The 23,675-nt window shown below is 53.1% G+C and overlaps 2 protein-coding genes across 21 annotated transcripts; both read left to right on the top strand.

The window, feature by feature from the left end:
• Positions 1 to 524: 524 nt before the first annotated feature.
• Positions 525 to 11,027, top strand: DPEP2 (dipeptidase 2). Of its 20 annotated transcripts, none has more exons than XM_074027411.1 (11): positions 525 to 631; positions 4,255 to 4,574; positions 4,885 to 5,011; positions 5,328 to 5,457; positions 5,542 to 5,683; positions 6,342 to 6,411; positions 6,530 to 6,706; positions 7,402 to 7,486; positions 8,443 to 8,518; positions 10,434 to 10,569; positions 10,661 to 11,027. In XM_074027411.1, exons 2-11 carry the CDS (start codon positions 4,300 to 4,302, stop codon positions 10,913 to 10,915), a joined length of 1,473 nt encoding a protein of 490 aa, XP_073883512.1. In that variant the 5' UTR covers positions 525 to 631; positions 4,255 to 4,299; the 3' UTR covers positions 10,916 to 11,027. The 20 variants fall into 20 exon arrangements, 15 of the variants coding, with proteins under 15 accessions (XP_073883512.1, XP_045238611.1, XP_045238614.1 ...); XM_045382676.2 differs by having other exon boundaries at positions 4,885 to 5,053; XM_015442779.3 differs by lacking the exon at positions 525 to 631 and adding an exon at positions 3,180 to 3,289.
• A 5,012-nt stretch (positions 11,028 to 16,039) lies between these two features.
• DPEP3 (dipeptidase 3) lies at positions 16,040 to 20,874 on the top strand. The gene is made up of 10 exons (XM_045382673.2): positions 16,040 to 16,443; positions 16,763 to 16,889; positions 17,901 to 18,030; positions 18,120 to 18,261; positions 18,521 to 18,590; positions 18,699 to 18,875; positions 19,180 to 19,264; positions 19,762 to 19,837; positions 20,309 to 20,444; positions 20,536 to 20,874. Exons 1-10 carry the CDS (start codon positions 16,082 to 16,084, stop codon positions 20,770 to 20,772), a joined length of 1,542 nt encoding a protein of 513 aa, XP_045238608.1. The 5' UTR covers positions 16,040 to 16,081; the 3' UTR covers positions 20,773 to 20,874.
• Positions 20,875 to 23,675: the final 2,801 nt, after the last annotated feature.

Here is a 23,675-nt window from a genome sequence, read left to right as displayed (position 1 = left end):
GCCTGATCAACATGGTGAAATCCCGTCTCTACTAAAAAATATATATATATAAATTAGCCAGGCATGGTGGTGCATGCCTGTAATCCCAGCTACTTGCGAGGCTGAGGCAGGAGAATCGCCTGAACCTGGGAGGTGGAGGTTGCAGTGAGTCGAGATCATGCCACTGCACTACAGCCTGGGCAACAAGAACAACAAGAACAAAACTCTGTCTCCAAAAAAAAAAAAAAAAAAAGCACCCCAGGAATGTTGAACAGAGAGGCTGGCAGGGTAGGGGTTGGTAGGGGTTGAGGAGAAGGTTCGAGATGCATTCAGGAGATTCAGGAGATAAAAGACGCATTTGGGGTTATTGCACTTCTCCTAGAAAGATAAACATTGACTGCCTTTTGAGGAAGAAAAATGTTATGTTAGCTATTTGCCATTTCGGGAAGGGTGGCTTCAGCTTGGTGATTGGAGGATGTTTGTCTACAGTGGCCAGGCTGTTTTCTGGCTTGGAAGACTATCGTTTCTTGGGAATTGTCTGTATCAGACATCAAGGGAGCAGATCCAGGGCAACATCAAAGGGAAGCATGAGTCTCCAGGACCAGGGGGCTTGGATGCAGATGATCATCATCTGGGCACTGCTGGATACTGAGTAAGCCCCACCTGCACCCCACCCCTGCACTCTGAGCATGGGAGGCAGCCTGTGCACCTATAACTCAGCCTGACCTTTTCCTTCTCTGCAAACTCTTGAAATACACTGGAGATGAGTAGGGGCGGGTGAGCTGCACACCAGAATAAGTTTGGTCCTTGGAGCAAACTGTTTCTACCGCTGCCTCCTCTGCAGGTCTTGATCTATGCAAACACTGCATAGAAGAGGAAGTAGAGGGAAAAGCTGCTCACCTACCTACTCCTTCCTTGTAGTAAGATTTCCTATCCTGGCTTTGCCTCAACAGCCCTACCAGTTGGAGGCTGAGATTGCACCAAGGCCCTGTGGTGGGACGTAGCATCACTGATGTGGTGAGATTTTGGAGGACAGGAAGGTTAGTTCTATTTGCTGAGACTGGAGAGGCTGGTGGGAGCAGACTCTCCAGGAGTTGAAAGCCAAAGAAAGAAATTTGGTAGATTTCTGCAATGAGAAGCCACAGAAGAGCTTTAGGCAGGAGGATGCATTGGCTTTTGTTTTTGTTTTGTTAGAGATGAGGTCTCACTCTGTTGCCCAGGCTAGGGAGCAGTGGTGCAATCATAACTCACTGCAACCTTAAACTCCTGGGCTCAGGCGAACCTCCCACCTCAGCCTCCTAAGTACCTGGGACCACAGGCATGCACCACCTTTTTTTTTCTTAGAGAGAGTTCTCACTATGTCGTCTAGACTGGTCTCAAACCTCTGCCTTCAAGAGATCCTCTTACCTCGACTCCCAAATTACTGGGATTAAAGGCATGAGCCACCATGTCCTACTAGATTTTGTTAAAAGAGGAATAGGCCAGGCATGGTGGCTCACATGAACACTCATGCCCCAGAGGTAAACAAGTGTTAGCCAACAAGGTGGTCTATCCTCCCCATAACCTCACCCAAAGCCATCTCTGTGCTCTCCCCCTTGCAGGGGAAATAGCACACACTAGTGAAGTCTTGTCTTAGGATCTGCCAATATCAGTGACACAGACCTGAGAATAGGAATAATTTGGGGTCAGAGGCTATAATCTAAGTTAGCTAGATGCTGGCAGTGGGCAGAATGGAAACGAGGCAGAGGCAGGGAAACTCAGGGCCTGACTCCAGAGCCGACCCTAAGTGTCACCGCTGATACCTCCTTACTGTCTCCCACCAACCCTGCTTCAAAGCATCTCCAAATCCTGTGGGTTCAACCTCCAAACATCTCCCAGGTATGTGTCTTTCCTGTTCCCACTGCTTCTCCCCCGCACAGGCCCCTTCATTCCTTGTCCCCTCCTGATCTCCTGACCTCCAGCCCATTCCCTATAGAGAAACCATATCTATTTCTTTCATTTAAAAAAATTTGGGCTGGGCGCAGTGGTTCAAGCCTGTAATTCCAGCACTTTGGGAGGCCGAGACAGGCGGAGCACGAGGTCAGGAGATCGAGACCATCCTGGCTAACACGGTGAAACCCCATCTCTACTAAAAAATACAAAAAACTAGCTGGGCGAGGTGGCGGGCGCCTGTAGTCCCAGCTATTCGGGAGGCTGAGGCAGGAGAATGGCATAAACCTGGGAGGTGGAGCTTGCAGTGAGCTGAGATCCGGCCACTGCACTCCGGCCTGGGCGACAGAGCAAGACTTTGTCTCAGAAAAAAAAAAAAAAAAGCCTGGGTGTGGTAGTTTACCCCAGTAATCCCAGCATTTTGGGAGGCTGAGGCAGACAGATTGCTTGAGACCAGGAGTTTGAGACCAGCCTGGGCAACATGGCAAAACCCCATCTCTACTAAACATACAAAATTTAGCCAGGCTTGGTGGCACATGTCTGTAGTCCCAGCTACTCGGGAGGTTAAAGCACAAGAACCGCTTGAACCCAGGAGGCAGAGATTGCAGTGAGCCGAGATTGTGCCACTACACTCTAGCCTGGGCAACAAAGTGAGACTCTGTCTCAAAACAAACAAACAATAAAAGGTCCCCTTCGGCAGCAGTAGACGTGAGAGTTAACCCACCTCGAGCACTTGGTCATCAATCTGCCTTCCTCCTGGACAGCAGACACTGGGCAACATCAAATGTGCAGTCCCTAAAATACATCAAAGCTAGGATCACTTCCCCTCCTGGGTAGCTTGGGACCTCCAATCCCTTTGGAAGAGCTGGCTTATTTTCTTTTTAGGAGGCCTTCTTGCATCTCTAGTTGTCAGGTTTAGGTCACACTACCCATGCACTGATCGGCCCTGCCACGTAGGGGAGACTCCAAAGATGGAGCAGCTTCAGTGGGTGCCAAGGTTCAGAGCAGAGTCTTGAGAGCCTGAGGGGCAGGAGGAAGCAAAGGTCTCTGAGGACCAAGGGGTTTGGCCACAGTCCCTGAAGCTCTCAGGTGGTGGGGCTTCTGTGAGCAGGCACATCCCTTATGGATGTGTGATTGTGTGCTTGTGTGCTTGTGTGGTTGGGGGGTCCTTCCTGGAGGAGGCACCTAGGTTGAGGGCCCCAGGCTGGGAATGGGGTGGGGCCTGTTGTCAAGGAAGAGAACTCAGCCCTGGAGGTTTCCGTGAGCGCTCCAGTCACAAGAGCCACAAGATAAGAAGAGTGTGGCTGCAGAACCCAGGTGGCAGGCCTTTCCTCAGGCCCCTTACTCCTGACCTGGACGAGGCTGGGGCTTCCTCACAGAGGTAGGAGGTATCCTGGCCAGCAGTGCAGCCAGAAGCTCTAGGAGGAAGGTGCTGTGGTCGGGGACTCTGCTGCCCTAGATATGATTTCATTTCCTTCCATGCAGATGGCTGGGTGGGTTCCTGCTCTGTTGAGTGAATGTTCCCCGGCAGTGGCCAGATGCTTGCTCTGCCCTCATCCCTCCACTGGGGTCCTGGGGAGGTGTGGCAGATCCTTAGGAAGGAGCTCTTTCCTAAGGCTGATTGGAGAACGTGGGGTGGGGGGGGACAGAGGGGTGCTCCTGACAGGTCCTAGTAGCTGGGAGAGTCCCCAGGGTATAGACTTGAGGCCCTAGGTATAGACTTGAGGGCCTAAATTACGGGAGACAGAAGGCCAGGGCCAGGGGGCCCCTTCCTGAATCCAGTCCACAGGGTTAACCCCTCATTTCCAGAGCCTATCTCCTCCCCCACACCCACCCACACAACCCAGCACCAGGAAATCCAGAGCCCAGAGCACTGTGGTCACAGGGACACATGTGGCCCTGGGTGTGGCCGGGACATGTTGCAGGCGGCTGGGGACATGATGTGGTCCGCAGATCTCCCAGGGCAGGGCAGAGGGCCACTGTTTGGGAGAAGCACCCCAGGCCCTCTCTCTTAGAGAGGGGGCCTAGGGGCAGCAGAGGAGCCACCTGGGTCGGACCCCTGGGGACAGTGAGAGGGGTAACAGGGAGAGTGGAGGGGCCTGAGACAGGCCGCGAGTGGGTGCCCAGGACAGGGATCCGCCCAGCCAGCGGGAGCGCCCTTGGGGATGACGGCTGGAGGGCTGGGCGCCCCCTGGTGGCCACACTGTGCGGTGCCGCCGCTCCCCGCACATCCTTCGCGGGGCCCTGTGACTTCGTTACCCTCCTCGTGAGGCCACTCCGCCGGGTGGCCTGAATCGAGGGTCAGGACTCCATCGTCGCGCTCTGCCCCTCGCCCGCCCCTCTCAGGCTCTCTGACCGCCACCCCTGCCCGCCTGCCCGGCCCTGCACAACATGCAGCCCGCGGGCCTTAAGGGTCCCGGCACGTTTGGTCGGTGGCCTCTGCTGAGTCCGCTGCTCCTGCTCCTGCTCCTGCTGCTGCTGCTCCAGCCTGTAACCTGCGTCTACACCACGCCGGGCGCCCCCAGAGTCCGCACCACGCTGGGCGCCTCCAGAGCCCACACCATGCCAGGCACCTACGCTCCCTCGACCACACTCGGTAGTCCCAGCACCCAGGGCCTGCGAGAGCAGGCACGGGCCCTGATGCGGGACTTCCCGCTAGTGGACGGGTGCGTAATTGCTGCAAGGGGGCTATGGGACTGAGCGCACTCCTGGGCAAGGGAGGGTCCCAGAGTATGCAGGGCTGTGGAGGAGGCTCCCTCACATCTCACCTGGATGCCCTCTCCCGTCATGCATGGATACTCTTTCCCCTCTGTCACCCCCTCTTGGGTGGGCACTCCTAGCCCGGGCCTCAGGGGGTCTCAGTATAGTCGTGTGACAATGTGGGATGGGGATCCCCAGATGTGTCCTTCCTGAACTGGAGGGCTAAGAGGCCCATCTGTCTGTTCTTCACCTGACCCTGCCTTGACATCCCTCCAGCCACAACGACCTGCCCCTGGTCCTGAGGCAGGTTTACCAGAAAGGGCTACCGGATGTTAACCTGCGCAATTTCAGCTATGGCCAGACCAGCCTGGACAGGCTTAGAGATGGCCTCGTGGGCGCCCAGGTACCACAGGGATACATGAGGTGCCACAGCATGGCTGCTGGGGTATGTTGGAGAGAGTGGGGACCCCAGAGATCACAAGTTAGTCACATGAGAACTCAGTTACCATAGTGACCCAAAAAGTGTCATGATATGGATGCTGGGGGCTGCAGAGGCTACAATGAACCAGTTTGGTGGCCAGGAAGACCCCGTGGAAGAAGCAGTGCATTACATGTGACCTCCTGGCCCACTGGGTGCTGTGTCAGCTGTGGAGGCTGTGAGCAGTCCAGGGTGCTCCAAAGCAGCCCCTGTCCAAGCCAACCCCTGGCTTTCCCCCCAGTTCTGGTCAGCCTACGTTCCATGCCAGACCCAGGACCGGGATGCCCTGCGCCTCACCCTGGAGCAGATTGACCTCATTCGCCGCATGTGTGCCTCCTATTCTGAGCTGGAGCTTGTGACCTCGGCTAAAGGTAGGTGAGTTGATGGGAAGTGTTAGGAACTTGATTGAGCTACTCCAGACCTCGAGAGTAATCACCTGACCTACCTGCCCCCAGCTCTGAATGACACCCAGAAATTGGCCTGCCTCATCGGTGTGGAGGGTGGCCACTCGCTGGACAATAGCCTCTCCGTCTTACGTACCTTCTACATGCTGGGAGTGCGCTACCTGACGCTCACCCACACCTGCAACACGCCCTGGTGAGCCTAGCACAGATGGTGTGGGACTGCCGCGGCAGGGGCAGAGATGTGCCTGAGGTCACTGTGGTCCCAGAACAAGCTTTACCCATGGGGTCTGGCACTGACTCGAGTGGGGAGGGAAGCTGGGATTCTGGTTTTCAGAATATGACTGGACCCCTGGCCAGATGCGGTGGCTCACACCTGTAATCGCAACACTTTGGGAGGCTGAGGCGGACAGATGACTAAAGGCCAGGAGTTCGAGACTAGCCTGGCCAAGATGGTGAAACCCTGTCTTGACGGAAAATACAAAAATTAGCCATGCGTGGTGGTTCATGCCTGTAATCCCAGATACTTGGGAGGCTGAGGCACGAGAATCTCTTGAACCCAGGAGGTGCAAGTTGCAGTGAGCCAAGATCGCACCACTGCACTCCCGCCTGGGAGACAGAGCGAGACTCTATCTCAAAAAAAAAAAAAAGAAAAAAAGAAAAGGGGAAAAAAAAAAAAAAAAAGACTGGACCCAGCAGGGCACTCCTGCTGCCAGGCATGGCCCATTTGCATGGCCCATTTTGGATCCCTGTTTTTGTTTCAGGGGGTTGCAGGGATGGAGGGTGGGTAGGGCCTCTAGGCTCTTGAGGCCACGGAACAGCTACCAGTTAGACTGCTTCCTGGCCACCTGCAGGGCAGAGAGCTCAGCTAAGGGAGTCCACTCCTTCTACAACAACATCAGCGGGCTGACTGGCTTTGGTGAGGTGAGGACCCTGGTTCACAACTCCACCCCACACAGATGTGCACACCCCAGCTGTTTCTTACAGATAAATGTACACACATGGGCATCCCTGATACCCTTCCCCCAACATGTCCCTGCAGAAGGTGGTGGCAGAAATGAACCGCCTGGGCATGATGGTAGACTTGTCCCACGTCTCAGATGCTGTGGCACGGCGGGCCCTGGAAGTATCACAGGCACCTGTGATCTTCTCCCACTCGGCTGCCCGGGGTGTATGCAACAGTGCTCGGAATGTTCCTGATGACATCCTGCAGCTTCTGGTGAGAAACTGCCCAGCACAGGAACCTCAAGCAAGAGGTTCAAACCAGGAGCCCTTTGGCCAGGCATGGTGGCTCACACCTGTAATCCCAGCACTTTGGGAGGCAGAGGTGGGTGGATCACTTCAGGTCAGGAGTTCAAGACCAGCCTGGCCAACATGGGGAAACGCCATCTCTACTAAAAATACAAAAATTAGCCAGGTGTGGTGGCATATTCCTGTAATCCCGGCTACTTGGGAGGCTGAGGCAGGAGAATCTCTGGAACCTGGGAGGCGGAGGTTGCAGTGAGCCAAGATCACACCACAGCACTCCAGCCTGGGTGACAGAGTGGGACCCTGCCATGGAAAACAAAGACAAAAACAAAAAACAGGAGCCCTCAAACCTGAGGCCCTGCTCCCTCCACTTCCTGTAACTTCAGGCTGAACACCTTTTGCTCCACAACCCCACAGTCCACATCCAGGAGTGGGGGGTTCTAGATGATAAATATGTATATTCCTCTACTCCTCAAAGTAAGTGCCAAGACACCTGTGCCAGACCAGGGCCTAGACTCCGCCATTCACACAAAACCAGAGAGGTAAAACTTCCTCTGACTCCTGAAGCCAGGACTGAACACCCCCTCCAGGGATCCAGAGGGTGGCAGGGTGGGAATGCAGTTTGCTGAGGGGCCAGGCTGAGTGTCCACTTGCCCGCCCCTGCAGAAGAACAACGGTGGCATCGTGATGGTGTCTCTGTCCATGGGAGTAATACAGTGCAACCCGTCAGCCAATGTGTCCACTGTAGCAGGTAACCCCTACTCCTGGGCTCTCTGAACAGTTCTGATTTGCACCTGAAGACTTGGGAGGGCCTCAGTACTGTCCCAGTGGTTTCACTGAAAAAAATGCAATGATAGACAGTACACAGCACCTTGGTCATGTGGAGCTGCAGCCACAGAGTCAATGCTGCAGTCCTGATGGGTATAAGGGAGGAAACTACACATAGAACCTGAGTGCTAACTGTCTGCGCCTCTGCAGGGGGTCACAAAAGCACCCTGCCTCAGCCTCTGGCCAAGAGACTGGAAGGCCCCTTAGGTCTCTGGGGTCTTTGTCGATTGTACTCTTTGTCCCTCTGTCATCTCCCACAACCATAGAAAAGAGTTCCTACCGGCCAGGCGCGGTGGCTCACGCCTGTAATCCCAGCACTTTGGGAGGCCGAGACGGGCGGATCATGAGGTCAGGAGATCGACACCATCCTGGCTAACATGGTGAAACCCTGTCTCTACTAAAAGTACAAAAAATTAGCCAGGCGTGGTGGCGGGCGCCTGTAGTCCCAGCTACTCAGGAGGCTGAGGCAGGAGAATGGCGTGAACCCAGGAGGCGGAGCTTGCAGTGAGCCGAGATTGTGCCACCGCACTCCAACCTGGGCAACAGAGCGAGACACTGTCTCAGAAAAAATAAAAAAGGAAAAGAAAAGAGTTCCTACCAGATTCTAAAGAGACTAGAGGCAGGTTTAATCCTAGGTGGGAAATGGCCCAGACAGGTGGCTCTGTGGATCCACTCCAAACCTGAAGTCCAGGCCAGAACCAGCTGAATCCATTCAGGTCGAACCTCAGGGTTCTCAGGTTGCCAAGCTATGTGGCAGGCCATGAAGGAATTAGCCTGCCTGGCCTACAGGCTGCAAAGAGACTCACTGCCGTCCAGCCCCAGTGGCACCCCTGCCCTGGAAGCCCTACGCAGCTGACTCTCCACCTGCCCCCTCCCCAGATCACTTCGACCACATCAAGGCAGTCATCGGATCCAAGTTCATTGGGATTGGCGGAGATTATGATGGGGCCGGCAAGTGAGTGCTTCCCTGTGGCTTGTCTGGAGCTAGCTGTACAGCGGTGGGGACTTCACAGTCACCATAGCCATCATGTCCTTTAGGCCTTGACCACCTGGCATCTCCCTACTCCCAGGATCAGTTCTTTGGGTTCTCCTGTTTGTCTTCATCCCAGTGACCCCACTTTGGATGTTATACTTGGCTAAACTACCAGACAGAGCTCATCCCCCAGCCCCAGTAGACCCACTCTCTCTGAACAGACCATCAGCAAGGTCTGGTGTGTGCTGACCATCTTCTCTGCCCTGTGCACAGTGGCTGTGTTTGCAACCATTATTTTCTGAAGAAGCTCTTCCTCTCCTTCTCCTTTTCCTTCTCCTTCTCCTTCTCTTCCTCCTCCTCCTTCTTTCTTTTTTTTTTTTTTTTTTTGAGACGGAGTCTCGCTCTGTCGCCCAGGCTGGAGTGCAGTGGCGCGATCTCGGCTCACTGCAAGCTCCGCCTCCCGGGTTCACGCCATTCTCCTGCCTCAGCCTCCCGAGTAGCTGGGACTACAGGCGCCCACAACCGCGCCCGGCTAATTTTTTGTATTTTTAGTAAAGACGGGGTTTCACCGTGGTCTCGATCTCCTGACCTTGTGATCCGCCCGCCTCGGCCTCCCAAAGTGCTGGGATTACAGGCGTGAGCCACCGCGCCCGGCCCCTCCTCCTTCTTTCTTCTTCTCTTTCTTCTTTCTTCCTTTTCTTCTGTTAATTCTTCTTCTTTTCTTCTCAGGGTATTGCTCCATTGGCCAGGCTGGGGTGCAGTGGCGCAATCTTGGCTCACTGCAGCCTTGACTTTCTGGGCTCAAGTGATCCTGCCATCTCAGCCTGCAAGTAGCTGTGGCTACAGGCATGTGCCATCATGCCCAGATAATTTTATTTTTTGCAGAGATGGGTTCTCACTATGTTGCCCAGGCTGGTCTTGAACTCCTGGACTCAAATGGTCCTCCTGCCTTGGCCTCCTAAAATGCTGGGATTACAGGCCTGAGACACCTCACTGGGCCTTTTCTTCTTCTTCTTCCTTTTTTTTTTTTTTTTTGAGATGGAGTCTCACTCTGTTGCCCAGCCTGGAGTGCAGTGGCGCAGTCTCAGCTCACTGGAACCTCTGCTTCCTGGGTTCAAGCAAATCTCCTGCCTCAGCTTCCCAAGTAGTTGGGATTATAGGCGTGCACCACAATGCCCAGCTAATTTTCTTTCTTTCTTTCTTTGGAGACAGAGTCTCACTCTGTTGCCCAGGCTGGAGTGCAGTAGCATGATCTGGGCTCACTGTAAGCTCCGCCTCCCGGGTTCAGCCATTCTCCTGCCTTGGCCTCCAGAGTAGCTGGGACTACAGGCGCCCGCCACCACGCCCAGCTAATTTTTGTGTACTTTTAGTAGAGACAGGGTTTCACCATGTTAGCCAGGATGGTCTCGATCTCCTGACCTCGTGATCCTCCTGCCTCGGCCTCCCAAAGTGCTGCGATAACAGGCGTGAGTCACCACGCCTGGCCTCTTTTTTGTATATTTAGTAGAGACTGGGTTTCACCATGTTGGCCAGGCTGGTCTCGAACTCCTGACCTCAAATGATCCACCCACTTTGTCCTCCCAAAGTGCTGGGATTACAGGTGTGAGTCACCACACCTGGCCATTTTCTTCTTTTTAACTCTGGTTGGTAGGGGGGATCATTTGCATTCAGTAAAAGGCATAGATCTTAATAGTATGATTCAATGAGTTTTGATAAATATTCAAGGAGGTTTTGAGGCCTCCTTCTGAAGGATGAAGAGCAGAGGAAGATTACCTACTCTCTCCAAGTCTCCACTTCCCATACCTGACTACGGCTGGGGTTTCATGGACCCTGGACTGTGGTTCTCAGTCAGGATCAGGGAATCAGGTCTGAAACCCACTGGCTGGTGGCCACATAGATTCCCTCAGGGGCTGGAGGACGTTTCCACATACCCGGTCCTGATAGAGGAGTTGCTGAGTCGTGGCTGGAGTAAGGAAGAGCTTCAGGGTGTCCTTCGCGGAAACCTGCTGCGGGTCTTCAGTCGAGTGGAAAAGGTACTCTGGGCTGGGCAAGAGAGTAGCCGAGGGGTCTGAGCAGGTGTGTCGAGGACAGCTGTGGAAGCTGAGCACCAACTGCCACCTCTAGGTACAGGAAGAAAATGAATGGCGAAGCCCGTTGGAAGACAAGTTCCCGGATGAGCAGCTGAGCAGTTCCTGCCGCTCCGACCTCTCACGTCTGCGTCAGAGACAGAGTCTGACTTCAGACCAGAAACTCACTGAGATTCCCACACACTGGACACCCAAGTTATCAGCCAAGTTGCCACTCTCAGAGTCCTCCCCCAACATGGCCCCAGTCTTCGCAGTTGTGGTCACCTTCCCAGTCCTTATTCTGTGGCTCTGATGACCCAGTTAGTCCTGCCAGATGTCACTGTAGCAAGCCACAGACACCCCACAAATTTCCCCTGTTGTGCAGGCACAAATATTTCCTGAAAATAAATGTTTTGGACATAGAACCAGACATGAGTTTCCTTCTCTGCAGTGGGGTCTGGTGGCATAGTCTCCCAATGCTGGTGGTTGGTAGGGGAATCCTTCATTTCAGCCACCAGTTGTTCAAGGAAAGACTGTTGGCAGGAGCCCGAGGTGACCCAGGTGGTTGGGCTCAGCCCTGGACGAAAACAGTGGTGAATCCGGTGGCAGGAGGTAGACTCTATTCCGTATTCCTTCTGAGTAGCTCATCTCTTACTTTTTATTTTTACTTATTTATCTATTTATTTTTGAGGCAGAGTCTCACTTTGTCCCCCAGGCTGGAGTACAGTGCCACAATCATAGCTCATTGCAGCTTTGAACTCTTGGGCTCAAGTGATCCTCCTGCCTCAGCCTCTCAAGTAGCTGGGATTATAGGCATGCGCCACCACACTCAGCTAATTTATTTTATTTTTATTTTTACTTTCTGGATTTTTTTTTTTTTTTTTTTTTTTTTTTGAGACGGAGTCTTTCTCCGTCGCCCAGGCTGGAGTGCAGTGGCACAATCTTGGCTCACTGCAACTTCCACCTCCCGGCTTCAAGCAAGTCTCCTGTCTCAGCCTCCTGAGCAGCTGGGACTAGAGGCGCCACCACCATGCCCGGCTAATTTTTGTATTTTTAGTAGAGATGGGGTTTCACCTTGTTGATCAGGCTGGTCTCGAACTCCTGACCTCAGGTGATTCACCTGCCTCGGCCTCTCAAAGTGCTGGGGGATTACAGATGTGAGCCACCGTGCCTGGCTTTTTATTATTTTATTTTTTATTATTATTGTTTTGAGATGGAGTCTCGCTCTGTCGTCCAGGCTGGAATGCAGTAGCATGATCTCAGCGCACTGCAACCTCAGCCTCCCGGTTTTAAGCGATTCTCCAGCCTCAGATCCTGAGCAGCTAGGACTACTAGCACGCACCACCACGCCCAGCTGATTTTTCTTTTTTCGGTAGAGATGGAGTTTCACTATATTAGCCAGGCTGGTCTCAAACTCCTGACCTTGTGATCCACCCGCCTTGGCCTCCCAAAGTGTTGGGATTATAGGCGTGAGCCACCGCATCCGGCCAGCTTTCTTTTTTTCATCACTTCACTTAAAGGAAGATTTAAAAAATTTTTTTATAGAGACAGGGATCTCCCTATGTTGCCCAGGCTGGTCTCCAACTCCTAGACTCAAGCAATCCTCCCACCTTGGCCTCCCAAAGTGCCAGGATTACAGGAGTGAGCCACCATGCCCAGATGGAGTAGGGTAACTTTGATTTACCTAGTCAGCCATAAGCAAACATTTTAAACTGTGCTTATGTATTATTTTGATAACACTTAAAAAATTAATTGTAACTTCATGCCCTCTCCTTTCATGTGTCTAATGTAGGAAATAGGGAGTCCTCTGAACCTCTTCCAGTTCTGGGGGCTGCCCATTAAAATAATACTTTTTTTTTTTTTTTTTTCCTGAGACAGGGTCTCACTCTGTCACGGCTGGAGTGCAGTAGCACGATCATGCCTCACTGCAGCCTCAACCTCCTGGGCTCAAGTGATCCTCCCACCTCTGTTTCCTGAGTAGCTGGGGCTATAGGCGCGCGCCACCATGTCCAGATAATTTTTGTATTTTTTGGAGAGACGAGGTTTCACCATGTTGCCCAGGCTGGTCTCAAACTGCCAGACACCAGTGATCCACCCACCTTGCCCTCCCAAAGTGCTGGGATTACAGGCATGAGCCTCTGCGCCCGGCCTAAACAATTTAAAATAATAGGCTGGGAGCGGTGGCTCACACCTGTCATCACAGCACTTTGGGAGGCCAAGGCGGGCAGATCACGAGGTCGAAGATCGAGACCATCTTGGCTAGCATGGTGACCCCCCATCTCTACTAAAGACACAAAAAATTAGCCGGCTGTAGTGGCACACGCCTGTGGTCCCAGCTTCTCAGGAGGCTGAGGCAGGAGAATTGCTTGAACCCAGGAAGCAAAGGTTGCAGTGAGCTGAGATCACACCACTAAACTCCAGCCTGGGTAACAGAGACTCCATCTCAAAAAAAGAACCCAAAACAACAACAAAAGAAAACTAAAATAATAATAATAATATAGGAAACAGCTGTACATGCAATTCTTCTACACTTTTCTTAAACTATTAGCAAAGTTGCCATTCTTCATGTTGTTACAAGTCACTTAAATAAAGACCTTCATGGCAGGTCGGGAGACCAAAATAAACATGACCTTTCTCTGCCCTTCCTGAGAGAACCAAAGCTAGAAGCAGCTGGGTCACACTTGGCCATTAACCCCCAGGCATGAGGAGGAGCAGACAGCAACGAACAAGGGGAAGTAGTCACCAGAGGCCAAGGCCCTTCTCGATGTGCCCTCTCAGAAAGGGATGCACATTTATCAGGGAGCCCAGGTGGAAAAACAAGAGACAGAAACAGATGCAGAGGGAGGATAATTTAGATTCGGTTTGTATCATTGACCTTTCTCAGCAGGACCTGGTTCAAGCCGAGGGGTTCAGATGCTACCCAGATGCAGGGTTTGTTTTTTTTTTTTTTTTTGAGACGGAATTTTGCTCTTGTTGCCCAGGCTGGAGTGCAGTGGCATGATCTTGGATCACTGCAACCTCTGCCTCCCAGGTTCAAGCGATTCTCCTGCCTCAGTCTCCTAAGTAGCTGGGATTACAGGCACCCGCCACCATGCCCGGCTAATTTTTGTGTGTGTGTGTATTTTTAGTAGAGACAGGGTTTCACTATGTTGGCCAGGCTGGTTTCCAACTCCTGACCTCAGGTGATCCACCCAACTTGGCCTCCCAAAGTGCTAGGAATATAGGCCTGAGCCACAATGCCCGGCCTTTTTTTTTTTCCTTTTTTCTTTTTTTTTTTTTGGATACAGGGTCTCACTCCCATTGCCCAGGATGGAGTGCAGTGGCAGGATCTCAGCTCACTGCAGCCTCAACTTCCTGGCCTCAAGTGATTCTCCTACCTAAGCCTCTGGAGTAGCTGGGACCTCAGGTGCGCACCACCATGCCTGGCTAGTATTTTGTATTTTTAGTAAAGATAGCATTTCACCATGTTGCCTAGGCTGGTCTTAAACTCCTGGACTCAAGCAATCTACCTGCCTTGGCTTCCCAAAGTGCTAGGATTGCAGACATGAGCCACTGCACTGGCCCAGATGCAGTTGTTTTGTTTGTTTGTTTTGAGACGGAGTCTCGCTCTGTAGCCCAGGCTGGAGTGCAGTGGTGCAATCTCGGCTCACTGCAACCTCCGCCCCCCAGATCCAAGTGATTCTCCTGCCTCAGCCTCTTGAGTAGCTAGGATTACAGGCAGGTGCCACCATGCCTGGCTAATTTTTGTATTTTTAGTAGAGATGGGGTTTCACTGTGTTGGCCAGGCTAGTCTCAAATTCCTAGACTCAAGCAATCTGCCCACCTCAGCTTCACAAAGTGCTGGGATTACAGGCATGAGCCACCGCGCCCGGCCCGAGATGCAGTTTTGACATCATTTCCCCTGCACCAGGGTTTTCTCAACAGGAAATGATGAGGGGCTGCTGGAAGCTGCCTTGTGTTGTCTTGAAGGAGGATTTCTGCCCCAGGTGAAATAATGTGTCAGAGCAAGCCCTCTCGTGCTCTCAGGACCAAGAGCCCTAGTCTGATCTTGTCCCACAACTCCATGCCTTAGAGGATCCACCTGTGCCTCCTCCACAGCAGTTGTTGTAATGCCCAAACTAGATCTCTGCTGGGCTGTTAGCCAACACAGGATCCCCTCTCCACTCCTCCTGCCTGATCCAGACCCCATCCTTTCAAGCAAGGTTCAGCTACTGCTGTGGTGCTTCCACCAACCCCCTATGACCCTGATTAGCCCTTACCAGCACTACCCATGAATTCCCTTAGCCAGTATCACCATAATACAGAAAGAAATGAGATGCAAACTGATCAGGGTGTAGGTAGATCTCTTGCTGAGAGGGCCACTATTAACTAACATTTGATGTGTAGACTCTTCTGGGTCTTTTTGTGTGTGTATATTAACATATATAGAGACAAAATATTCAACACTAAATGCTAAAACAGGTCCAGATGCAGTGGCCCATGCCTGCAACTGGAACACTTTGGGAGGCCAAGGTGGGAGGATCACTTGAGGCCAGGAGTTTGAGACCAGCCTGGACGACACAGAAAGACCCTATCTCTAAAAAAGAACTAAGGCTGGATGTGGTGGCTCATGCCTGTAATCCCAGCACTTTGGGAGACCTAGGTGGGCAGATCGCTTGAGCTCAGGAGTTCAAGGCTGCAGCGAGCTATGATCACCCCACTGCAACTCCAAGGAAAAAAGCTAAAATAATGATCCCCATAAAAATTGTTCTTAAATTTCATTTTCGGGGCTGGGCACAGTGGCTCATGCCTGTAATCCCAGCACTTTGAGAGGTCGAGGCAGGCAAATCACTTGAGGTCAGCAGCTCAAGACAGCCTGGCCAACATGGTGAAACCCCATCTCTACTGAAAAAACAAAAATTATCCAGGCATGGTGGCCGGCGCCTGTAATCCCAGCTACTTGGGAGGCTAAGGAAGAATGGCTTGAACCCACGAGGTGGAGGTTGCAGTGAGCCAAGACTGCACCATTGCACTCCAGGCTGGGCAACAAGAGCCAAAACTCTGTATCAAAACATGAAATGAAATGAAATAATGAAATGAAATGAAATATCTATAGTGAATCTTTTTCTGTCAGTCAAAACAGACAGATCGAATTAACTCTTCTGAGCCTCAGCTTAGAGTATTTTACCTGCCTGGGAGCTGGGCACAAGCCAGCAGCTAACCCCCACGTGGGCCTGGGTAGGAGGTGAGATCAGGAAGATCCCTGGGCCCCTACTAGTTCCCCGCCTGGCCTGCTCCCCTACTTGTCTTGGGGGTCTACGGAGCCAGCATTGGGGGTGGAAGGGCGAGGGGTCCTCGACGCTGCAGCGGCGGTTCCGGCCCATGGGGGCGCTCTCCTACCTGGAGACGGAAAAGCCGTGGCGCCCCCTTGCGTGGCTCTTCGGTCGCAGAGTCGCGTGACTTCAATCCCCTGTTCGCGAGGCCACGAGGCTGGGTCGTCATGGTCCGGACCCCATTGTCGGCCTCTGCCCGTCGCCTGCTCCTCCCAGGCTCCCGCGACCGACCCCAGCGCCATATGCAGCCCACAGGCCACGAGGGTTCCCGCGCGCTCAGCCGGCGGCATCTGCGGCGTCTGCTGCTCCTGCTATTGCTGTTGCTGCTGCGGCAGCCCGTAACCCGCGGGGAGACCACGACGGGCGCCCCCAGAGCCCTCTCCACGCTGGGCTTCCCCAGCCCCTTCACCACGCCGGGAGTCCCCAGCACCCTCACTACGCCAGGCCTCACTACTCCAGGCACCACCAAAACCCTGGACCTTCGGAGTCGCGCGCAGGCCCTGATGAGGGATTTCCCCCTCGTGGACGGGTATGTAGGTGCAGCGTTTGGGCAATGCAGGGTGAACACACCTTGGGCAGGAGAGGAGGTTCTGACATGCAGGGCTATCAAGGAGGCTCCCTCACACCACCCCTGAATGCCCTCTCTCCTCCATCACCCATGGGTGCCCTTCCCCCCATTGCCGCATTCCTGGTGGAACCTAACCCCCTCCCTCCAACCCGACTTCAGGAGATTTCTATATGGTCTGTGTGAGGAGCTGCCTGGTGGGGTGGGGGAGGGTAGACCCAAGCACCTGGTGTATCCTGACTGATCTGAAGGCCTTGTTTCCATCTGACCTTCACGCCCCCAGCCACAATGACCTGCCCCAGGTCCTGAGACAGCGTTACAAGAATGTGCTTCAAGATGTTAACTTGCGAAATTTCAGTCACAGTCAGACCAGCCTGGACAGGCTTAGAGACGGCCTCGTGGGTGCCCAGGTACCACAGGGACACACAGGGTGCCACAGCATGGCTGCTGGGGGATGTTGGGGTCACAGAAACCTGGATCGCCCAGCCTCTGGGTGACTAAATACAATGGGGCATGCAGTGTGCCATCATGTGGCTTCTAAGGAGAGTGGGGCCTTAGAGGCCAAGACAGGCTAGCTGCAGGGATGCCCAGGTTCTGTGGAAACATGCAGAAAATGACCAGAAAATCCCTGGTGTGGGGTCAGTCTGCTGTAATTACAAAGGACATTGAAATGTGGATTGCCTTGGGGCATTCACATAGCACATGGACTAAAAGCAGTTTTTTGCTTGTTTGGTTGTATTTTTGAGACAGTGTCTCCTTCTGTAGCCTAGGCTGGAGTGCAGTGGCACGATCTCGGTTCACTGCAACCTCTGCCTCCCAGGTTCAAGCAATTCTCCCTGCCTCAGCCTCCTGAGTAGCTGGGATTACAGGCACTCGCCACCATGTCTGGCTAATTTTTGTAGTTTTAGTAGAGACAAGGTTTTACCATGCTGGCCAGGCTGGTCTCCAACTCCTGACCTCGGGTGATGCACCCTCCTAGGCCTTCCACAGTGTGAGAATTACAGGCGTGAGCCCCTGGGCCTGGCCGTAACAGTAATTTATGATGTGTTGTGAGTCCATCATTTGACTGCTGGCAGCCATCATCAAGGAACCAGGGCTCGGTGGTTCACAGCTGTAATGCCAACACTTTGGGAAGCTGAGGTAGGAGGATTGTTTGAGCCTGGGGGGTCAAGGCTGCAATAAGCCATGATCACACCACTGCACTCTAGCCTGGGTGACAGAGCAAGACCCTGTCTCAAATTTTAAAATAAAAAATATAAAAAATAAATTTAAAGAAAGTCATCGAGGTACCATGGAGTCATGTAGTGCCTCGCTTGGGGCCACTGACCCAAATGGGTATTATGGGGTCTAAGGCAGGAGTGGCAGGCCTAGGGGATGAAGACCACCCTGGCCTCATTCTGGACCCCTTGACCTACCCTCAGTTCTGGTCAGCGTCCGTCTCATGCCAGACTCAGGACCAGACTGCCGTGCGCCTCGCCCTGGAGCAGATTGACCTCATTCGCCGCATGTGTGCCTCCTACTCTGAACTCGAGCTTGTGACCTCAGCTGAAGGTGGGCCCGCAGATGAGAGAATAGTCAGGATGTCACTCTGGAGATTCTGTTCCTGGGATCTAACCACTTGACTCTCTACCTCCTTCTAGGTCTGAACAGCTCTCAAAAGCTGGCCTGCCTCATTGGCGTGGAGGGTGGTCACTCACTGGACAGCAGCCTGTCTGTGCTGCGCAGTTTCTATGTACTGGGAGTGCGCTACCTGACACTCACCTTCACCTGCAATACACCATGGTGAGCACAGCACCTGGCCAGGATGCTAGATGGCATGGTGTGGAAACTGCCCCATCCGTGGCATGGGTGTGACCAGGCCGTTGAGGATAAAGGGGTCTGCAGAGGGAGGCTGGACACCCAGCGGGTCTCTCACAGTCCCAGAAAGCAGCTGGTCCTGCACCTGTTCTGGAAGTGGGATGGATAGATAGACCCAGGGCTCCCAGGACCTGATGGCCCAAGGTGTGATCAGCTAAATTGCCCTTCCATGGCTGTCCTGCAGGGCAGAGAGTTCCACCAAGTTCACACACCACATGTACACCAATGTCAGCGGGTTGACAAGCTTTGGTGAGGTGAGGACTCCTGTTTTGTACCCCACCCCACCTGCTCCCTATGGATATGTGTATACACCTTTGCATCCCAACACCCTCCCCCACAAAAAAAACTAATTGTTTCTGCAGAAAGTGGTAGAAGAATTGAACCGCCTGGGCATGATGATAGATTTGTCCTATGCATCGGACACCTTGATGAGAAGGGTCCTGGAAGTGTCTCGGGCTCCTGTGATCTTCTCCCACTCAGCTGCCAGAGCTGTGTGTGACAATTCGTTGAATGTTCCCGATGACATCCTGCAGCTTCTGGTGGGTGGCCATCCCAGCTCTCAAACCTAGGGCTAGGCGTGTGTTATCCAAAGGTTCTTGACCCTGAGGAGAGAAAGCCACCAGGCCGGGTTTCACATACCCTTGAACCACAGGCTGGTGAATCCTCCATCCCTGAAACTCAAGGCCAAGTCATTTCCACCCAGGGACCCACAAGCCCAGAGAGGTGAAGCCTCTTCCAACCCCTGAAGCCAGGACGGAGCACAGTCCTACCAGGGCCCCCACAGCACAGGAGGCATGCTTTCAGGCCAGAAGGGCTGAGATGAGTGTCCCTTTATCCGTCTAGAAGAAGAATGGTGGCATCGTGATGGTGACACTGTCCATGGGGGTGCTGCAGTGCAACCTGCTGGCTAACGTGTCCACGGTGGCAGGTGAGTCCCTCCTCAGCTTTGTGCAGCGCCAGCTTGGGCTGTGGCTGCCAGGGCTCTCAGGACGACTCTAGCAGTCTAGTGCACCTGTTGGGCAACGGGCAGACCTCCCAATGACCCAGAGGCAGCAGACACGGCTCTTCAGTGCCACCCAGATCTGCAGCCACAGAGTCGGCGCTGATGGGTTTGATGCCTCTTGGTTTTGCTCCCGATCCTTGAACTTCTCTCATTCCCCACATGTCTGGGCAGGACAGGCTGAGCCCCACAAGGCTCTCAAGGAACCCAGAGGCAGGGTGGCTCCTGGGCAGGAAAAGGCCCAAAGGGGTGGCTCTGAGGTCCCCACTCTAGGTCCATGGACCAGCATGTAGCCGCTTCAGGACTCATGACTGGCCATGAGCTAGCTCTGTGGAGCCAACTGCCACAGCCTGGAGTGCTGGGGACAGGGCTGGTGCCAGGGTCTAACTCCAGCCTAGTGCTGCCCACACTCACCTCCACCTTAGATCACTTTGACCACATCAGGGCAGTCATTGGATCTGAGTTCATCGGGATTGGTGGAAATTACGACGGGGCTGGCCGGTGAGTGCTTCCCTGAGGTTTCTCTTAGGGTGGGGTGCCGCAGGGAGTCCTTTAGTCTTCGTTCCCATCCTGCCATCCTCCTATCCAGGCCTCAGCCACAGGCTCTGGTCTCGTAGCCCACCCGACACTCCCCACTCTCAGGGCCTGTTTCCTAGGTTCTCCCTGTCCCCTCAGTGGCCCAGTGGCCCTACTCCAAGTTGTCATACTTGCTAAATACTCCCCTCCCCAGGCAGGGCTCATCTGTCCAAGATAAGCTCCACTCCCAGCCCTGCAGACCAGCTGTGGGCTGACCATCTGCTCAGCAGGTGGAGGCTACAGAAGCCCAGTCCTCCAGGAACCTCTACGGTTGCATTCACTAGCCTGAAGAACTTGGCCTTCAGTTTCCCCTGTGTGACTAGGGCTGGTGGGTAGCAGGCCCTAACCCAGGATCAGGGCTGAGGTCCCACAGCTGGCTGGTGGGTGGCCACACAGGTTCCCTCAGGGGCTGGAGGACGTGTCCACATACCCAGTCCTGATAGAGGAGTTGCTGAGTCGTAGCTGGAGTGAGAAAGAGCTTCAAGGTGTCCTTCGTGGAAACCTGCTGCGGGTCTTCAGACAAGTGGAAAAGGTAAGCTGGGCTGGTGGACAGGATGGTTCAGTGGTTTGAGCAAGGGAGGGGATTGCTGTGGGAGCCTCTGACTGTGGACTTCCTCCCCCAGGTGAGAGAGGAGAGCAGGGCGCAGAGCCCCATGGAGGCTGAGTTTCCATATGGGCAACTGAGCACATCCTGCCACTCCCACCTCGTGCCTCAGAATGGACACCAGGCTACGCATCTGGAGGTGACCAAGTGGCCAACCAATCGGGTCCCCTGGAGGTCCTCAGATGCCTCCCCATACCTTCTTCCAGGCCTGGTGGCTGCTGCCACCTTCCCAACTGTCATCCAGTGGCTTTGCTGACACGGCCGGTCCCCCAAGAGGTCACTGTGGCAAAGTCTCACGAAGCCCCCCGTCCTAGTTCATTCTTAAGCACATGCTGAGAATAAACATTTTACACATGGAGCCAGGTGCACATGTCCTTCCTTCTCCCTAGCGGGAGTGGGGGCAGGTGGGCTCTTGGTCAGTGAGGGATCTTGTGGTCTAGCCACAGCTGGTCAAGGTGGGTGCTTCCCACTCACCTCCAGCTTTGGCTCTCTCAGGAAGGCCAGAGGCATCTTATGAAATTCTTCAGCTAAAAGCTTGAGCCCACAGAAGAACACAAAGGAAGTGAGTTCAGTTTCAGTCCCTTCGTGGAGTGTGACAGTGGGGTGCTTCCCAGTTTCTGTCAAAGAGGTTAAATGTGTTTGTTTTTTTTAGAAGCTGATACTATTTATAGAATAAAGAACTTGGCCGGGTGCGGTGGCTCACACCTGTAATCCCAGAATTTGGGAGGTGGAGGTGGGCAGATCATGAGTTCAGGAGATCAAGACTATTCTGGCTAACACAGTGAAACCCCATCTCTACTAAAAATACAAAAAATTAGTCAGACGTGGTGGCACGTGCCTGTGGTCCCAGCTACTTGGGAGGTTGAGGCAGGAGAATCACTTGAACCCAGAAGACAGAGGTTGCAGTGAGCCGAGATTGCACCACTACACTCCAACCTGGGCAAAAGAGTGAGACTCCGTTTCCGCCGACCCCCCTAAAAAAGAATAACTTGTTTGGAATTATCTGGAGAGTACCTTTGTAAAAGATTCTCAGGCCGGGTGTGGTGGCTCACGCCTGTAATCCCAGCACTTTGGGAGGCCGAGACGGGCGGATCACGAGGTCAGGAGATCAAGACCAGCCTGGCTAACACGGTGAAACCCCGTCTCTACCAAAAAAGACAAAAAACTAGCCGGGCGAGGTGGCGGGCGCCTGTAGTCCCAGCTACTCGGGAGGCTGAGGCAGGAGAATGGCGTGAACCCGGGAGGCAGAGCTTGCAGTGAGCTGAGATCTGGCCACTGCACTCCAGCCTGGGCGACAGAGCGAGACTCCGTCTCTCAAAAAAAAAAAAAAAAAAAAAAAAAAAAAAAAAAAAGATTCTCAGATTAGGTCCTCTGATTTTTTTTAAAAAACTTATTTTTAAATGTGGGGGTGCAGAATCACCAAATCTTAAAAAAAAAAAAAAAAAGAAATGAAACTCATGGGGTCTGCATGACTCACTCGAATGGCCTCTTCCTTTGGCCGCTTTCCTCTCCAGTTGGGCCAGAGCCAGATCTAAGTTCCTTCCATGGGAACCTTGAATTGGGAGGAAGAATGACTCCAGTGCCACCTATGTTATAAACCAAGGGTCTATATATGTCTGGGTCTGTTCCATTTATTTGGACTATGTGTTTATCATATTAATACCACACTGTCTTCATTACGGCAACTTTAAAATAAGTTTTGAGGCCGGGCACAATGGTTCATGTCTGTAATCCTAGCACTTTCGGAGGCCAAGGGAGGCAGATCACTTCAGGTCAGGAGTTTGAGATCAGCGTGGCCAACATGGTGAAACCCCATCTCCACTAATAATACAAAAAGTAGCTGGGCGTGGTGGAACATGCCTGTAATCCCAGCTACTCAGGAGGTTGGGACATGAGAATTGCTTGAACCTAAGAGGAGGAGGTTGCAGTGAACTGAGATCACACCAGTGCACTCCAGCCTGGGCAACAGAGTGAAACTGTGCCTCATAAAATATAAAATAAATAGCCGGGCATGGTGGCTCACGCCTGTAATCCCAGCACTTTGGGAGGCCAAGGCAGGCGGATCACAAGGTCAGGAGATCGAGACCATCCTGGCTAACATGGTGAAACCCCATCTCTACTAAAAATACAAAAAATTAGCCCAGTGTGGTGGCGAGCACCTGTAGTCGCAGCTGCTTGGGAGGCTGAGGCAGAAGAATGGCATGAACCTGGTAGGCGGAGCTTTCAGTGAGCCGACATCACACCACTGCACTCCAGCCTGGGAGATACAGCAAGACTCAGTCTCAAAAAAAAAAAAAAAAAGAACAAGCAGAAATGTAAGACCCAGGCACCGACCCTATACCCATTAAGCACTTAACCACCATATCCTTTTTTCTTTTTTCAACCCAGGCTGGAGTGCAATGGTGGGATCTTGACTCACTGCAACCTCCGCCTCACAGGTTCAAGCGATTCTCCTGCCTCAGCCTCCCAGATAGCTGGGATTACAGGTGCCCACCACCACGCCTGACTAATTTTTGTATTTTTAGTAGAAACGGGGTTTCACCATATTGATCTTGCTGGTCTTGAACTCCTGACCTCAGGTGATCCAACCCCCTCGACCTCCCAGGTGGCTGGCCTGCTTTTTTTTTTTTTTTTTTTTTTTGGAGAGAGAGTCCTGCTCTGTCGCCCAGGCTGGAGTGCAGTGGCGCAATCTTGGCTCACTGCAAGCTCCACCTCCCGGGTTCATGCCATTCTCCTGCCTCAGCCTCCCAAGTAGCTGGAACTACAGGCGCGGCCACCACACCCGGCTAATTTTTTGTATTTTTAGTAGAGACGGGGTTTCACCGTGTTAACCAGGATGGTCTCGATCTCCTGACCTTGTGATCTGCCTGTCTTGGCCTCCCAACGTGCTGGGATTACAGGCGTGATCCACCGGGTCGGCCTTGAAGGTTTTTTTGTTTGTTTGTTTGAGACAGTGTTTTGCTCTTGCTGGAGTGCAATGGTGCCATCTCGGTTCACTGAAACCTCCGCCTCCCGGGTTCAAGTGATTCTCCTCCTTCAGCCTCCCAACTAGCTGGGATTACAGGCACCCGCCACCATGCCCAGCTTATTTTTTTGTATTTTTAGTAGAGATGGGGTTTCACCATTTGACCAGGCTGGTCTCAAACTCCTCACCTCAGG

Source organism: Macaca fascicularis, chromosome 20 (assembly GCF_037993035.2).
Source record: "Macaca fascicularis isolate 582-1 chromosome 20, T2T-MFA8v1.1".
NCBI classification, from domain to species: Eukaryota; Metazoa; Chordata; class Mammalia; order Primates; family Cercopithecidae; genus Macaca; species Macaca fascicularis.
Note: the sequence above shows the minus strand (reverse complement) of the source record. Positions and strands in the feature narration are given on the sequence as shown.